Raw genomic sequence first — 17,551 nt, 5'->3', positions numbered from 1 at the left:
TCATTTTACAGATGGTGAAACTAAGGCTCAAAGAGGGGAAAGTGCCTTAGTCCCTATCACACAACCACTGTAGCTCAAGACTTGGAAAGGAAACCATCCTGTCTTACCCCCTTATTTTACAGATGAGGAAACTGGGTCTCAGGGAGGTTGTCATTTGTCCAAGGTCTCCCAGAGATAAATGTCTCTTGCTCTTTGCTTTAGAGTAAAAACCCATCTATCAATGTTGGGCTTTTTTTTTCCACACGGAGATCCAAAAAGCCAAATAGTTTTATCTCAATAGAAGTGGAATGACTTTATGGATCCTTAATTCATACCTGCTCACTTACAGATAAGAGAACGGAGGCCCATAGGGGTTTTTTGGGTCACCCAAAGTCAGTTATTAGAGTGAGAATTCAAGCCCAGGTCCTCTGACTAAATTGTATACCCTATACCATTTGCCTTTGTTCTAAGCTCCCTCCCAGCTCTGACGTCCCCTGTTCTAAGCTCCCTCCCAGCTCTGACATCCCCTGTTCTAAGCTCCCTCCCAGCTCTGACATCCCCTGTTCTAAGCTCCCTCCCAACTCCGACATCCCCTGTTCTAAGCCCCCTTTCAGCTCTGACATCCCCAGGGGTCTCTTTCTGGCTTGAGGTCCATCCACACCTTCACAAGTGCCACGGGCCTGGTTCCCAAGAACAGGATGGAGCCATCCAGATGAAATCATGGTCAGGGAGCCTTCAGGAAGGCACCTACTTACATGTGGAGATGGAGACGTCTCCATGGCTGGGAGACCCCCCACCCCGAGCCCACCCTTGAGAAAGAAAGGAACCGGAGACAGGCCGGCAGCCGAGGCTGGGGCCGGAGGAAGCTGCAGCTTTGGAATGTAACAATTTATTGGGGGGCAAAAATAGGCTTTGAACTCCCCATTCCTGGCATTGATACAATACGGAAGAGCAGCAGGAGAAACAAAATGTACAATACGAGAGTAATTAGCACAAAACAACCAGGAAATAACCCAAGAGAATCAAAAAAAGTCCCAAACCCCAAGACCGACCAGCTTTTCCACCCAAAGCATCAGCTGGGGAAGGGAGGGCGTGGAGGCTGAGGTGCAAAGCGGACAAAGGCAGGAAGGCGGGCCAGGAGCGGCCAGGGGTCCGCCCTCCCCCAGCCCCAGCCACCGGCGGGGCCAAGTTTAGCCAGCTGGGAGCTGGAGGTTCGAACAGCGAACGGGAAACCGAGCCAAGTGACAAGATGACAGGGCCCCCTCCCAAAATATATAGAGAGATATGTATGTGTATATATTTATATATAGAATTCATTCGTGCACAATGCTTTTCATTAAATGCGTTTTTCTTTAAAAATCTAAAAAAAATTATAAGATACATTATTCCTTTTAAGGGTTGTTTTTTTGTTTTTTGTTTCAGCTTTTAAAAAGGAAATAAGTCTCCACCTGGGCTCATCCGGCAAAGGGAATCCCCCCAGAGCTTACGTGGATGGAGGACGTTGGCACACGAGAAGGCGTGGGCGGGGGCGGGCATGGTGCCCACCTCCCTGTGCCCTCCCTGGCTCTCCCTCCCCATGCCTCGTTCCCAAATCTCAAAGACGGACACGGAAGCGGGGCACAGACCCTCAACTTTTCCCTTAGTACCAAGCGTCGGAGGAGGACGGAGAGGGAGGATTTTTCATCAGAAATTCAGGCGGAGAACTTCCTTCCCAAGGTGGGGGCCGGGGCACCGAGCGGGTCTCTGAGAGCCCCGGGAGGGACCTTGGGCCAGTGCATGAGAAGCGGGAATAACTCGGGGTGGAAGAGACCCCTCTGGTCTCTCCAAGGCAAGAAGTGCAAGGTGGGAGGGGGCACAGGCCACAGGCGACAGCCGCTCCCGGCCCCAGTCCCTGGCCTCTGGGAAAGGGCCCCTGTGGCCTTCCTCCATGTCTTCTGGGAGAAGGCAGACGGAGGGTAAATGAAGGCAGCCTCTGAGACCCGCTCTCTGTCTCACCCCCTCTGTGGGGAGAGAACAGCCTGGGCTCCTTGCCTGGCCTGGCCAGGTACACACTGACCACATCCAGCCCCCGCGGGCGCAGAGGGATCAGGGTGCCTCCCCCTCTGCTCCTTTCTCTCCTGCCCAGACTTCCTCCCCCCCCCCCTCAAAGAGCAGCACAAGGGAGGGCGAAGCGTCCCGACTTGGGAGTTCGAAATCTGCCGTTTGCTGTGGGTTCTGGAGAAGGTGCTTTCTATCTCTGGGATGCAGCCCCCTCCCCTTAATAAAACATTCTGGGGGCCTGGATCTCGACTGCATCCCCACAGTGGGGCACAGCTGAGGAAACCACACGGAAGGTGCCCCAGGAGGTCACAGCCGGGCTGTGTCGGGACTGGAACTCGGGCCTACCTGACTCCGAGGTAGCCTCTCTATCTGCTACACCAGGCTGCCTATTAATTTTAAAATAGTAGTAACGATACCTGCCTCCCCCAGGACCGAGCGAGACAACAGATGGGGAAAGTGCTTTGAAAATTGTAAAGCGCTATAAAGAATAGTAGGGATGGAGCCGCCACGTGAACCCTTCCCCTCGCTGCTGGGCAGCCGGCAGCAAGGCCCAGAAGGGATGGCCCCTCCTCCCCCAGCCCCCACTGCCCATTTACTGCTTTTGAAAAACATACGCCCCCCCCCAACCCAGTTCACAGATGGGGAAAAGAGAGGCCAGTGGGGGGCTGGGGAGGGGGAAGTCAGGAACGGTCTCAGACGTGAGACCGGAACGTGGAATTTCTGCTACGTCCTATGATCAGCGGGGCCGGTGGGAGAAGCCAAAAGGCTCTCGGGGTGAAATCAGGCTTGGGGAAACGGGGTTTGGGGGAGTTGGTATACAAAAATAAAGAGAAGTGGCTGCAGCTTCTGCCTGGTACAGGGGCAAAGGGACAAGCAGCGGAGACCTTAGGGAAGCGGGCGCCCCTTTGCTCAGAGACAACCCAGGAGACGAGGTATTCGCTCCCCCCAGGGGCACTAGAAGGGCTGTTCTTGGGCCTAGAAGGTTTGGGTGGGCATCAAACTCAGTAGGGCGTGGGTGGGCACCTCCCTTTTATGTGGGGCCGGGAGGAATCGATGTGACCTACCTCTAACGCCTAGCCTCCTCCCCGGGCATGTGTGGAGGGGGTCTCCCCCAAGACACCACCCTCGCCCCAATCCCCATGCCCCGGCCTCTTGTTCCTCCACCCTATTCTCTGGGACATGGCCAGGTTAAGGGTCCCCCATCGAGGACTAGCCCAGAGAGGGAGCTCTCACCCTCTCACCTTCACCCACAAAATCTGGCCTTCCCAAACCAACCCCACCTCAGCACCTTAGAGCCCATCCCTCCTCAGAGGCAGAAATAGGGAGGAAGGCCCTGGGCATGTCTCCTGTCACGGATGGGCACCGAGCTGGCTCACCTTGGCCCTCTCTCCATCCCTAGGCCAAGGAGGGGGACAGTTTGTGGACCAGTTAGGGTTCCACGCTAAGCTCTGAGCTGGGAGAACAGGCGAGTGAAGAGCAGCGGGACCCCCAGTGGGCCCCCCACTGGCCCGGAGACCAAGAATACTAGCGGCCCATCTCCTAGCTTTCCCTCCCCACGGCTGGCTGGCGGCCCCACCGTAGCTGTGCAATCACAAGTATTATTATTTTTAAATATCTCTTTCTTCCCCCTCCCTGTAGGAATTCCACAATATTTTTTCTGTCTTTTTTTTCTTTTCTTGTAAAACTAGTTCTTTCACTCTCCCATCATAAAATCACCTTTGAAAACACGACTTTCCCCCCCACCCCACCCCACCCACTTTTAAGAAAGCAAGAAAAAAAATTTCACGAATGACAGACTCTCAGAAAACACGTTTCTAGGGACCCTGGGAAACGGCCAGATTTGGGCGCCCAGGTCAATTTTCATCAGAGGGGTGGGGAGGGAGGCCAGCTCTTCCAAGAGGGACAGCCGGCCGGCACTTGGACGGCCAACCAGCCGGTGGAGGGTTCTGGTCCTAGTCACCAGGGGAAGGAGAGGATGGGCCCACGTGTCCTATGCCCTATCCGGGCCCACCCCGAGGGCTGTCGTCCCCTGACCCTCACAGGCCAGTGGCACTTACTTCTAACAAATCCTGAGGTGGGCCAGGGGACACAGGGGGGGCCCCAAGGGAGGGGACAGAAGGGAGCTGCCTCCTTTCTTCTGCTTCCCTTTCTAATTTCTGGAGTCACTCTATCCCTACCCACACAAGTACACACACACACACACACACACACACACACACACACACAGCTCAAATCTCAAACAACCACCATTGTGGACAAGACGCATCTACTTCCCCAAACAATTACTCTCTAACCAAACACAGTATATTATCTGGAAAAAAACAGGATTTCCCCCCCCCTTTGCCAGCTCCCCCTTCCTGGGAGCCCCATCCGAACCCCACCCTCAGATAAGCCACTTGAAAGAGGAGGAAGGTTTGAGGCTGCCCCCCGCCCGTGGAGAGTGGAAGGGGTGCAGGGGGCAAGAAAGATCAGGGAGAAGATGTGGGGTCTCCATCCCCCTGGAAGGAGGCTGAGCTCTGCAGCAGCTCTCTGGGTCCCACAGCCAGAGAGGAGGAGGAAAAGACAATGATGTTCCTGACGGGCCGCCAAGCATGAAATAGGAAGACCCAAGATCTTCAGGGGTCTTGGGCTGCGTGGGACCCCAAGACCCCAGGGGATGCTGGAAGGTGTGCTCTGGGCAGGACTGCTCCTCGAGAACTGCTCCCACCGCCACTGAAGGTAAAGTGGAATGGAAAAGGAGCCTTCCCCACGCAGAGGCTGGAGCACCAAAACGGGCTGGGTGGGCAGCAGTGGAGAAGGTTGGGAAGGAGGGGGACGGCCCACACCCCACGGCACACACACACACACACACACATACAGAGGCACATACATGCCAAGATGCAATGGACACACCCACGGGAAGGACAGTGTCCCCAGAAGGCTCTGCTAGCACCTTTGGTTGACAACTAGAGGGGCCCACTTCGGATCTCGGGGTCTTTGGAGGCGAGGGGGGACCTCTCAGCCCGTCTCCCCCAAAGAGGAATCGGGAAGGAGGAGGGCTAGCAGGCGTAAACCAGGCCACCAGGGGGGGGTCTGGATGTGGACGGCGGCTGCTAGGGTGTCCCCACCCCACAGTGACCAGAAATCCCCACCCACTGCAGCTGCCCAACCAGAGCCTCCCATCCTGGAGATGCTGCAGCCTCCACAGCGGAGGGAGGTGGGACCCCAACCAGGGAGGAAGAATTTCCCCCCATTCCCAAATCTAGGAGGGCAGGGGCGAGGAGGACGGAGTTAGCACCTGGGGTGGGGGGGGGGAGGAGGAGAGGTCGCAACAGCTGCCAGTTTAGCACCGAGAGTGGACGCGAGCTCGGGTACCCAGGTCCTGGGGGTGGAGCGGGGAGTGGGCAAGGGCAGGAGAGAGAGAGGCCCAGGGCCCCGGGGAGAACGTGGTCGGAGCCAACTCTGCGCTGGCTTCCAGAGGCCGCCAGGCCAGGTGACGGGCTACCGGGCAGCAGCCCCACCCTGTGGCCTCCCGCCCCCTCAGGCAGCCCCTGAGACTCCACAAGTCCCCTCCTAGGGCCGAGGGGCTGGGGGCGGGCGCCTGTGAGCCAAATCAATCAGCGAAGGACAGGCGGGGTGAGGGTGCGCAGGGGTGCGGGGGAGCGGAGATCAAACGCTAGTGAATGTGGGCCGGGGGGAGGGACCCCCGGCGTGCCCAGGCGGCCCCCCCCTCTGGGTGGAGACCGGCCCCCCTCATTTGCTGCCACCCCCGTTAGCCCCGCCCGCCCCCGCGGCCCCCTGCGCCACCTTCTCAAAATCCTCGGGGTTGCAGAACTCCTTGATGGTGACGGTCAGGAGGTTGCTGGTGACGTCCGTGACCACCACGTTGGAGCAGGGAGACATTTCCGGGCGCCAGTCCCCGGCCTCCTGCTCGGGGTCGGAGGAGGCGCGCGGGGGCGAGACCGGTGGGGGCGTTGGGCCCCCCTCGCCCCCTCCCGGGGGCGACCGCTTGCTGGTGGCCGCCGACTCGGGCGGAATGGACAGGTCGAGCACCTCGGACTCGCGCCAGTCGGGGACCGCCGGGCTGAGGGTCTCCGGGAGGAGCTTGGGGGGCGAGTCGTCGGGGTCGGAGGAGGAGTGCGGCGTGGGGGAGGGGCACCCCGAGGAGCCGGAGCTGCGGACGTCGTAGGGGGCGGCGGCCAGGATGAGCCCCCGGGGGGGCGGGGCGGGGCCCTGCGAGGAGCCGGCCTCGGGCTTGCCGGGCACCGCCGGCGCGGGGCCGCCCGCGGGCTTGTTGTAGATGGAGAAGGCCCCGAACTTCATGTGGCGGATCTGCGTGCGCAGGATGCTCTCGCTGAACTTCTTGCTCTTGCCGATGACCCGGTTGCGGGAGGGGATCTTGGGCCGGGCCAGCGGCCCGCCGCCCGCGCCCCCGGAGGTGCCCTTGCCGCCCTTGTCGATGACCTTCAGGTTGAGGATGATGCGGCTTCTCTTGGGCTCCCGGGGCTTCACCTTGCGGTTGATGATCCTCACGGTCTCCGAGAAGGGCGAGATGGGCGGCCTCATGCCCGGGCCGGCCCCCGGGCCCCCGCTGCTCTGCGGGTCCGGCCGGGGCAGGGGGCGCCGCGACATGCGGTGGCAGCGACGGATGTCCTTCTTGAGCCGGTGCACGGCGGCGCTGGAGTGCAGCTTGGGGGACGTCGAGCTGGAGCCGGGCTTGACGGAGAAGTGGACGTCGCCGATCCGCAGGGCCTCAGCCTGGGCGCGGGCCTGCGGGGGGGCGGAAGGGAGCAGGTGAGAAGCCCGCCCGGAGGCCTCAACCCTTCCCCCCGAAAGGGGCAGCGGGGAGACCCCAGACCTCGGAGAAGGTCCCTTTCACCTCCATCAGTCACCTGGGCAAGCGCTGAGATAACGGGGGCATCTCACCTGGCTCTCTGCTGCCCTCTGCTGGAAAAGCCAGGCATCCTCCCCGGCTGACTTCCAGCCTGCGCTGCTCCCTCCCAGCCTGGGCCCGCATCCCCTGCTCCCCACCCCTCCTCCCCGCGAGCACCCTCCTTCTAAGCAGACTGCTCTCCTCTCCCAAACAATCCGCTGTTTCTGTAGCGCTGCAAAACCCTTTGCAAACGTGATCGTGTTGCAAGGGTGAAGGCTGAGGATAGCTTGGAAAATAAAAAGCTCTTGAAAAAACAAAACAAAAACAAACATGGTCTCATTGTAGAGGCGAATGTTGAATATTATCTTTGTATTTGGAAAAATAAAGACCATTATTATTTTAAAAAAACCCACAATTCCCCTGGCATGGATTATGTCAATAAAAAGTTATTAAAAAAAAAAAAGAAAGAAAAATAAATAAATAAATAAATAGAACCCCCAACAAAAACAAATGTGATCTCATTGTAAAGGTGAATGTTGAAAATTGTCTTTACGTGTATTTAAAAAAAAATAAAAATCATTTAAAAAAACAAAAATGTAAACTCATTGGAAAGGTGAATGCTGAAAATTATCTTTATGTGTATTTGGAAAAATTAAAAAAAAACTATTATTTAAAAAACAACAAGAAATGTAAACTCATTGCAAGAATGAGTGCTCAAAATTATCTTGAATGCATTTTGAAAATTAAAAAGCTATTATTATTTTGAAAATAAAAACAAATGTGACCTCATTATAGAGGTGAATATTGAAAATTACCTTTGCATGTATTTTGAAAAATAAAAAAAACTTATTATTTAAAAAAAAACAAATGTAAACTCATTGCAAAGGGGAATGCTGAAATTACCTTGTATGCATTTTGAAAAATAAAAAGCTATTTTTTAAAAAATCAACAAAAAGGCGATTTCGTAAAGGTGAATGTTGAAAATTATCTTTGTGTTTTGAAAAATAAAAAGCCATTATTGTTATTTTAAAAAACAAAACAACGACACATGTGATCTCATTTGACTCCCAAACATTTGACCCTGGAAAGTCTACCATTTTACAGATGAGGAAACTGAGGTCCACAGAGGTTGTGACTTGATCAGTCACGTGGCTGGATCTGAGTCCCAGCTTCAGCTCCTGCCAAAAGTTTTTCCCGTCTTTCTTTATGTTGCTTGTACATAGTTCCTTTCAGGGGAAGTCACATCTCCCTCATCCTTTCTATCCCCAGAGCATAGAAGAGGGCCTGATACACTAGGCAGGTGCTAAATAAATGAATGATGACCTTGGCGGGGTGGGTCTTCCCTACTCACTGGGTCTCAGTTTTCTCATCTGGGAAATGGAAAGGTAGAAATCTAGGGCTCAAAAGTCATCCAGCCCTTCAGTTTACAGATGAAACTGGGACCCAGAGTGGGAATTACAGTTTGGGAATTAGAAGAAATTTCAAAGGTCATTTAGTCAAAGCCGTTCAGAGTTTTACAGACAAGGAAACTGAGTCACAGAGAATCTAAGCAATTTGCCCAAAGTTCCAGAGCTCCTAAATATCAGAGGCAAGATCTGAATTCGGCTCCTCAGGGGACCCCACATCTCTGGCCTGCTACCTCTCAGTTTTGATATTCTGTGACCTTACAAAGACAGTGACAAAGGAGAGGAAAGTTTCAGAGGGAAAGGGGGGGGGGGGAGATGAGGGAGGTTCCCAAGGAGGCAGCCAGCTCCCTCCCTTCTAAGGAAAGAGGGCGGGCTCCTTGCTGGCTGAACCCCTCGGCCGCCCGGCAGGCCCCGGGCCAGGCTACCGGGGGCTCGGGCAGGGAGCGATAATAAGCGCTGGCATTCATCGGAGGCGTCGCCCGGACTGGGCAGCCGAGCTCCAAAGGCAAGATAAACTGACCCAGGAATTTGGCCCCGTCCCCAGCTGTGGGGCTCGGACCAATGGCCGGCCAGGCTCGCCGTGGCCACGCCCCCTCTGGCTGCCAGCGGCGCTCCTAACGAGAGCCATCGCCGGGCACTGAAAAACAGAAGGCAGGAAAGCCAGGGCCGGGAGGGGCCTGAGAACAGGGGGTGTCAGAGGCAGGAGGGGGCCTAGAACAGGGGATGTCAGAGCCGGGAGGGAGCTTAGAACAGGGGATGTCAGAGCTGGGAGGGGGCTTAGAACGGGGATGTCAGGGCTGGGAGGGGCCTAGAACAGGGGGTGTCAGGGCCGGGAGGGGGCCTAGAACAGGGGGTGTCAGAGGCAGGAGGGGGCTTAGAACAGGGGGTGTCAGAGGCAGGAGGGGGCCTAGAACAGGGGATGTCAGGACCGGGAGGGGCCTGAGAACAGAAGATGTCAGAGCTGGGAGGGGGCTTAGAACAGGGGGTGTCAGAGGCAGGAGGGGGCTTAGAACAGGGGGTGTCAGGGCCGGGAGGGGCCTGAGAACAGAAGATGTCAGAGCTGGGAGGGGGCTTAGAACAGGGGATGTCAGAGGTGGGAGGGGGCTTAGAACATGGCTAGTCCTGGGATCTTAAATTTGGTCAGGGCCTCAAAGGGCTGTCTCAGGTCATCTGACTCCCTGACCAGGACTTGCCAGGGCCACACATGCTGCTGAATAGCCAAGTCAGGACATACTATGAGGGCGTCGTTCCTCTAAGGAACGGCTGGAGGAAGACCCAGGTGACGGACCTCCAAGGGGGGGCCCTTAGGAAGACCTTGGGACTCAGAGCTAAAAGGGGCCCTAGAGCCAGTCCAACCCCCTCATTTTACAGATGGGGAAATCGAGGCTCATGCCAGGTGACCCCTCGCCTTCATAGCCCATCCTGCACCCAGCACCAGGGCCTGGACCCTCTCGGCCCTGCTGCGGCCTCCCCACCAGGCTCACCGGAGGAGATCCGGGCTTGGAACCAGAGCCTGGCACCGAGGACCGGCTAATAAAGGCCGGCTCCCTCTTCTCCCCACCCCCACCCTTACTCCTGTCAACAACCCCGATGGCCACACGGTGGCACTAGAGGCCCCGCTGGCAGCTGTCCCAGAGCAGGCAGTAACTGCCATTTAAACAATCGGGAGCCCCTCCAATGGCCGGCATTGTTACATGGGTGACAGGATCGATGAGGAGGAGGAGGGAAAAGGGAGAGGGGAGGCGGGAGGGGAGGAGGAGGAGGAAAAGGAGAGAGGGAGGAGGAGAAGGAAAAGGAGAGAGGAAGGAGAATGAGGAAAAGGGGAGGAGGAAGATGAGGAGGGAGAGGAGACAGAGGAAAAGGAGAGAGGCAGGAAAAGGAGAAAAAGGAGAGAAAGAGAAGAGAGAGGAGAGAGGCAGAACTAGATTGCTCTTTCACCCCAATCTCATCAGCCCAGTCTCATCTCCCTTAGGCCCAGGACTATAAATAAGACAAGTCCATCATTTATTAAGCACCTACTGTATGCAGCATTCCAAACCCAGGCCCAGGGGAGGCAGGAAGATCACCCTCATGGTACTCACAATCTGTCATTCAACAAATATTTATTAAGCACCTACTGGATACCAGAGGTTGCACAGACAACAGTCTCTGTTTCTATGAAGCTTACATTCTGTGGAGATACAGCACGGACCTGTGTAAACGTGCAGGATAAATACAAGACAGTTTGGAAGGAGCTTAATAAAGAATATTGTTGGTTGACTGATTGATCTGAGGGAAGGAGAGGGGAGGAAGCGAACTCAGAGCTCTCCCTTACCTTACCAGGCTGATTCTGGATCCCTGGGGTCACTAGGATGGAGAAACCCCGGGCAGGGGAAATAATGCTTGGGAGCCCTGACCTCTGATCTTAGCTGAGTTACTAAGCTTCTGGGTAAATCTGGGCAAGTCAGTCTCCCTCGCTGAGCCTCTGTTTCCTTCTCTTTAAAATGGGAGGCTTTGATATGATTTCTCAAGTCTCTTCCAGCTTAAGCACTCAAACATTCATCGCACATAGCAGGTGCGCTCTAGACAAACTGGCATTCTCACCGTTGCTTACATGTGGCGCTCCATCTCCTTTCTCCACACCTTTGCCCAGGCAGTCCCTCCTGCTTGGGATGCCCTCCCTCCTCAAACTCAGCTTAAGCACTATTTTCTACACAAAGCCCTGATTCTCGCCCTCAACGCCCCCCAAAGTGTTAGCACCCTCTCTTCCAAAAGATCTCGCATTTATCTTGCACATTTACACAGCCATAGGCTGTCTCTCCACAGAATGTAAGCTTCCTGAAGACAGATTCTGTTTAATTTTTATCTTTGTAACCTCTGGTACACAGCAGGTGCCTAATAAATGCTTGATGGATGAGTAACAGTTACCTGATTTTTAAGGGATACAAAGATGTAAAAAAAACCTATCTCTTCCTACTGGGGTTTATACTCTAGTAAGGGAAATGATCCCCCCACATCTATACCATATGCAAGGTAGAATGTGCCAAAAACCTCAGGGGGAAGGAATACTAGTGGAGGTTCAGGGAAGGCTTTCTTCCAGCTGAGGAAACCAGAGAAAGCTTCCTGGAGGAGGTGGTTTGAAGAAAGAATTTCCCCATTTTACAGAGGAGAAAACTGAGGCACAGAGAAAGGGAAGAGATTCAAGTTGGATAGGCTTCTTAACCTTATCCATCCCTTTCATTTTACAAAAGAGAAAATAATTTGCTTAGATTCAAACAACTATTAAGTGCCAGTGGTGCGATCTGAATCCAGGTCTTGCCCACTCCACGTCAGCATCGTGGCCCTTGGCTGCCCACACAGATCTTGAGCCTAAAGGGGCCGGGAAGGGCAGAGACCAATAACTGCTCACAGAATTTAAGGCTCAATAATAATTAATTATTAATAACAATATTAAGCTAAACTAAAAATTAAACTAACACTTCTATTGCCATTTAAAACTTACAAAGTACTTTACACATATTTTTTTCATTTGAGCTTCACACCAAACCCTGTGAGGCAGGAGCTATTAATGATTCCCATTTTACAGATGAGGAAATTAAGGCTAGGAAGTGATCTAATTGCCCACAGTCACAGAGATGGCCCAGGCAGGGCCTGCATTTGAACCCAGATCCGATAGTTCTCTCTGCTCTAAAGAATCAGACCCTCATTCAAGTTCTGGGAGGATTATCTTTTCTCCCCCAGAAATTCTCCTCCTAGAGATACTTTTCCTCCACAGTTCTATCTGGGATAGCTCTTTTCCTTTGCAAGGTAGTTATAAAATGCTGGTTTTGGAGACAGAGGACCTGGGTTCAAGACCTTGAGAAAATCTCTTCCCCACTGATCCTGTCTCTTCCTCTATAAAATGAGGCAGTTGGTTCCTTCCAGTTCTGGGATCTCCTCTAAGTCCCTCTGACCCTCAGTCTCCTCTTCTCTAAAATGAGGCAGTTGGCTCTGAGGTTCCTTCCAGCTCTGGGATCTCCTCTAAGTCCCTCTGACCCTCAGTCTCTTCTTCTGTAAAATACATAACTCTGAGGATAGCTCGAAGCCTAATTCCAGGGATCTTTTCCGATTTCACAGCCCTTGGATCTTCTTCTTGTGAGGGCCAGGGAAGCTCCCCAGCTCAGGCCCAGGGGCAGCTGTTGCTCCTCCTCTCTCTGGCCGGTCAGCTGTCCAAACTTCCCTTATCTACACTTCTCCTTTCATGAAAAAATGGTTTGGGAGGTAGTGGCCGGGCACTCCCTGGGGAGGCAGAAGCTCCTCTGGTCCTGGGCTCCCTGGCCTGAAAATGGGTGAGAAGAGCCGGGTCCGGGCTTGTCTCACCAATTAGGAAATCGGACCTTGTGAGAGCCAGCACCTGAACTCCGAAGCCAGAGAGGCCCTTTTTACAGATGGGGAAACTGAGGCTCCCCGGGAACCTAAGGCACTGAGGTTCACCACTGTACAGCTGGAAGGACTTAGGAGGTCACCAACCCAACGCAAAAGGGAAAACTGAGGCCCCCGATTGCTGCTTTCCATCCCCAAAGCCATCCCTGGAGAGATTCTGAGAACAAAATTAGTCCTGATGCCCTTTTACTTAAATAGACAAATACGTGCCTTGGAATTCCTTAGGGAGTTGCCCTCCCTCCTGCCCTCAAAGGAAGCTGGGAAACCCTCCCTACCAGGAAGAGAATCATGGAGCCCCCGGATAGAAAGGCACCTTAAGTTTGTCCAAGACAGCTCGGCGAATATGAAAATCGCTGATCATAGCACCCTAAATTGGGGGAATGGGGAAGGAGCATCATCTGGTCTTTGCTTGAATACTTTCAGTGATGGGGAGCTCACTACCTCCCAAAGCAGCCAAATCCCCTGTTGGACGGCCCTAAATGTTGGGAAATTCTGCAATGGCCACCCAGGAGTGGGAAGCACATAAAACAACTCAGATCCTTCTTTCCTATGACTTTCAGACTTTCTTTCCCAGCCAATTTTCTCCTTTGCCAAGAAGGACCTTCACAAATTCAATGAATACTCAGGATCTTTTTGTTTTTTTCTGGTGAGGCAATTGGGGGTGACTTGCTGAGGCTCACACAGCTGGGAAGTGTTAAGTGTTGGAGGCTGCATTTGAACTCAGGGATTCACTTAGGAGGCTTAGAACAGGGGATGTCAGAGCTGGGAGGGAGCTTAGAACAGGGGATGTCAGAGATGTCAGATTCAGTCTTGGGTGAAACCCCAAAAAAAGGAACATAAAAAGTTTGGTGCAGTGGAAAATGTGCTGGCTTTGGGACTGGAGGACCTGGTTTCTCCTTTGGGCCCTCCTTTGCACCTGGGTGGTGGTGGGAAGAGTAATTTTTCTGAGCCTTGTTTTTCTCCCAGGAAAGGGCTGGAATTAAAACCTCAGTTTCCCCCTCTGTAAAATGGGAGGCGTTGTTGGAACACAGTAGGTGCTTAATAAATGCTTACCTACTTCCTCACCCCAAACCCTAACTAAAGCCCAGGTTCTATATTCCCCCTTCACCTCCCTCTTTGAGACACTAAGCCTGACTGCCACCTACCATGGGCATCTGTTACCTCTGCCGGGCAGTCCCCTCCCCCAGAGTCCCCTGGATCAACTGAACGGCTGTAACTTCCTCTGTTTCCTCATCTGTAAAATGGTTCGGAGGCTTTCTGGGTAACCCACCTTACCGGGCAGGCATCCAGAGCTCTGAGGCTGACCCTGTGGACCAAAACCACCTAATAAATAGAACTGCTTCCAAATCCATCATTTCCTTTGATACTCAGATGGACCTTTATAGCCCCATTTTTCAGAACTGGAAATCGTGGCCAAGCGGAGCCTGATGTTACGTGGCCAGCTGTGGCAGAGTTAGGGCACAGCCTGGAACACAGCCTTCCAAATTTCTGAGTTGATGCTCATCCTACTAAACTACAACTAGGGTGCAGCTGACCCCCTCCTGTCTCCTACATGCTGAGGATCAGTGCTCAAGTCCCTGCACCTGCAATGGTTCCACAAACTATCTCTAGAGTCCCCCCTGCGCCCTCCTTTGCTCTCCCCAAAAAGGTAGGATTCACCCATGGTGAGCGAAAGGACCTTGGAAAGCAATTCCTGCATCAGTAACTTCCCTAGAGAAAAATCTAGAAATAGTTACTGAAAGTCAGCACTCTAATGGACCTTGAAACCCAGAATGTTACAGCAGGGAAGGATGGCAGGGCTGGGAGAGGGCTCAGAACAGGGGATGTCAGAACTGGGAGGGAACTTAGAACAGGGGATGTCAGGGCTGAGAGGGGGCTTAGAACAGGGGATGTCAGAGTTGGGAAGAGCCCGAGAACAGGGAAAGTCAGAACTGAGGTAGAACCTTAAAACAAGGGTCGTCAGAGCTGGGAAAGAACCTTGGAACAGGGGATGTCAGAGGGTGTTAGTCTTTAGAGATGACAATTCAAAGCTTCAGAGTTTGCAGCTAAAGGCCTGCAGGGAGGTCTCCTTGAGAGTAAAAGGCTAAAAAAAAGAGCTGGGGGGCTGGGCAGATAGGTGTGCCTGGGGTGGGATGAGTAGGGGGTGTCACTGTGGACCAGAAGGTGGGAAGCGACTCACACGGGGGCCAGATTCTTCTACCTGCTCTAATTTCGGGACCAGAAAGACTGGCTCCCAGGGGCTCCAGAGGCTGCCCTCTAACTTCCTGTGGGGGAAGCTGCCTCCACACAGGTGGACGGCCCCATCTGTCACTGGCCTCCTGACAGCTCCCTGGCCCTCCCCAGGCGCTAGAGCTGCCCCCCAAGTCCTCATGGCCCACAGAGCCTTTCCCATTTACCGGCTCCTGGACCTCCCTGCAGCCTTTAGGTCTCCCCTCCAGAGCTTTAAAGAGGAGCCTGCAGCCTCCTTCCCAGACTCTCTGTACCAAGCAACACTGCACGAACTGCACGGTCTGGCTAAAAGCCAGGAGAGCCTGAGCCATCTGGGAGGGCCTGTGGACCATGACACCCCGAGTTCAGACAGCTAACTTTCTTCCAGATGTTCATCTACTCCCCCCCCCCACTCTGCTGAAAACCCTCAGAGGGATCAAATGAGGCTGCAGTCCTGGGGTCCCGGAGGGGGAACTCGGGCAGGGGTCACGGGCAGGAGGCAGAAGGACTCTGGGAGAGTGTTGGGCCGGATTACCTTCAGCAGGAAAGTTTTCGGCTTGGGTCCCCTCTTCTTCGGCCCATATAGTTCCCGCTCCCTCTCCCTGGAGAGGAGAGACGCAAACACGGACTGAGTCACCCCCCCCAAGCACCTTCCTGCCCTTCCACGGATCCTGATGCAATGCAACTCTGACCTTCCCCCTTCCCTCCTCCCCTCCCGCCCCCAACTCACTTCTGCTCGAAAGCTGCAATCAGTCTGGAGTCCAGGATGTTTTCCTCGGGTTCCCAAGTGCTGTACCTGCGAAAACACACACGGGAAGGGGGGGAGTGGGAGAGGCGCGCACCCGGCCAAAAACAGGGAGAGCCCCCCGGACTTTCCAGAGACCCCCTGGAGAGCGGGCTGCCAGCGGGCAGCCAGCAGCCAGTGCAGCGCTGGCCGGGAGGGCATTGGGCACCGGGCACCGGGCGGCTGCCGCTGCTGCCGCTGCCGCTGCCGCTGCTGCGGGAGGGAGGGAAGAAGGATGGAAAGGATGAGAGGAAGGATGGGAGGAAGGACCGGTGGCTTTGCAACAAGCGGCCCCCGAGACACTCACTTGATCGCCCAACCTTTCCATTTCACCAGGTACTCGATGCGTCCCTGAAAAAGAGAGGAAGAAGATGAGGAAGAGGAGGAGGAGGAAGAGGAGGAGGAGGAGGAGGAGGAAGGGCGCAGCGGGGAGGGAGACAGGCGGCACAGTGCAGGGTCAGCGCCCGGCTAGCAAGGCACTGACCCGACCCCAGCTGCACAGGCCCGGGGCCGCTGCCGGGGCCCCGGGCCGGGGTGGGGGAGGGGGAGGGGCGACCGCTCACCTTTCGGATCCGCCGCTTGATGATGGATTCGGCCGCAAACACCCGCTCTCCCACTGCAGACAGCTCCATCTTGTTCAGCAGCGCCCACAGCCCATAATACTTGAGCTCCCTCCTCCCGCGGCCGCTGCTGCACCGCTCGCGCACGCGCGCCCCGAGCACCCAGACCCAGACACGCTCCAGCCCCGGGCCCCCGCCGCTCCCCGGCTCGCCTTCAGTGGCTCGCGCCGCCGCGCGGGCACCACGTGACCGGCACCGTTACCAGGGCCTACACCTCCCCGGGGGCGGTTGCTAGGGAAAGGGAAGAGCGCGCGCTGGCTCTTAAAGGGACCCCGCCCCCTAGAAGACCATGGGGGGGAGGGGAGAAGGGGGAGAAGGGAGGAAGAGGAGGAGGGAGGGTGAAGAAGGGAGGAGGAGCAGGAGGAGGAAAGAGAAGGAGGAACGAGAGAAGGAGGAGGGGGGAGAGAAGAGGAGGCGATGATGAGGGGAGGAGGGAGAGGAAGAAGGACGAAGAGGAGCGGGGTGGGGTAATAGAAGGGGAAGAAATAAGGAGGGAGCGAGACGAGAAAAAGGAGGAGGGAGAAGAAAGATGAGGAGGAGTAGAGAAGAAGGAAGAAATAAGGCAGATGTGGGAGGGAGGGGGCAAAAAAAGAGGAAGAAGGGATAGGAGAGAGAAGAGGAGGAGGGAGGGAAAGAGGGGAGAGGAAGAAGGGAGAGAAGGAAGAAGCCAGAGGAAGGTGGAGAGGAGAAGGAAGGAGGGGGAGGAAGAGCTGGGACTCTAGCTTTTGCAAAGCACCACGGGGATGCTATGCTGCAGTATAAACAGTCCCCCACCCCCTCCCCAGACTGCAAACCTCCTCCTTGGTCCACCCTCCATTTAAACAGCCGGGGCCCCGGCCAGGCGGCCACTGGGCTCGCCACGGAGGCTGGAAAGGCAGCGGGGTCTCTGGGCCCCTCAACGGGGCTGGAAAAGGAGGCTCTCCTCCAGCCCACGTTTGCAAACGGTGACAAGTGAGGCGGCCAAAATGCCTGCCGCTGGCTGGCCGCAGATTTTCCAGCTGCTCCCAGTTCTTTTAACATCTGCATTTATTTATGTATTGGGGAGAAGGGCGTTGCGGCCGGTTCAGATGCATTCAAAAGACACCCAAGCAAATCCGTGCTTTACACCCCAAGGAAAATACCACTCCCCCGGGGAGGGAAGGGAGTAGGAAGAGGCCGCTTCACTGGGAAGACTGGAGGACATGTTATTTCAACACCTTAACCCTTCGGGTGCTGGGAATCCACTGGAGCGCCCTGCCAGTAGCAGACAGACCCGGTCGCT

General features: G+C 55.1%; 1 protein-coding gene across 1 annotated transcript; it reads right to left on the bottom strand.

The window, feature by feature from the left end:
* Positions 1 to 841: 841 nt before the first annotated feature.
* On the bottom strand, positions 842 to 16,609 carry CBX6 (chromobox 6). The gene is made up of 5 exons (XM_031939854.1): positions 16,234 to 16,609; positions 15,978 to 16,021; positions 15,617 to 15,682; positions 15,422 to 15,488; positions 842 to 6,768 (listed from the first exon to the last, which is right to left on the bottom strand). The coding sequence occupies exons 1-5, from the start codon at positions 16,300 to 16,302 to the stop codon at positions 5,752 to 5,754; spliced, it is 1,263 nt and encodes a 420-aa protein (XP_031795714.1). The 5' UTR covers positions 16,303 to 16,609; the 3' UTR covers positions 842 to 5,751.
* Between the last annotated feature and the right edge of the window lie 942 nt (positions 16,610 to 17,551).

The sequence above is a fragment of the Sarcophilus harrisii genome, chromosome 5 (assembly GCF_902635505.1).
Source record: "Sarcophilus harrisii chromosome 5, mSarHar1.11, whole genome shotgun sequence".
NCBI lineage: Eukaryota > Metazoa > Chordata > Mammalia > Dasyuromorphia > Dasyuridae > Sarcophilus > Sarcophilus harrisii.
Note: the sequence above shows the minus strand (reverse complement) of the source record. Positions and strands in the feature narration are given on the sequence as shown.

What these genes read in the sequence shown, in the direction of transcription:
- CBX6 (XM_031939854.1), bottom strand. Translation starts at nt 16,302, where the DNA reads ATGGAGCTGTCTGCAGTGGGAGAGCGGGTGTTTGCGGCCGAATCCATC. An exon ending in TCAAGCGGCGGATCCGAAAG is followed by an intron (nt 16,022 to 16,233) that starts GTGAGCGGTCGC and finishes TCTCTTTTTCAG; the next exon opens with GGACGCATCGAGTACCTGGT. An exon ending in ATTGCAGCTTTCGAGCAGAA is followed by an intron (nt 15,489 to 15,616) that starts GTGAGTTGGGGG and finishes TCTCCTCTCCAG; the next exon opens with GGAGAGGGAGCGGGAACTAT.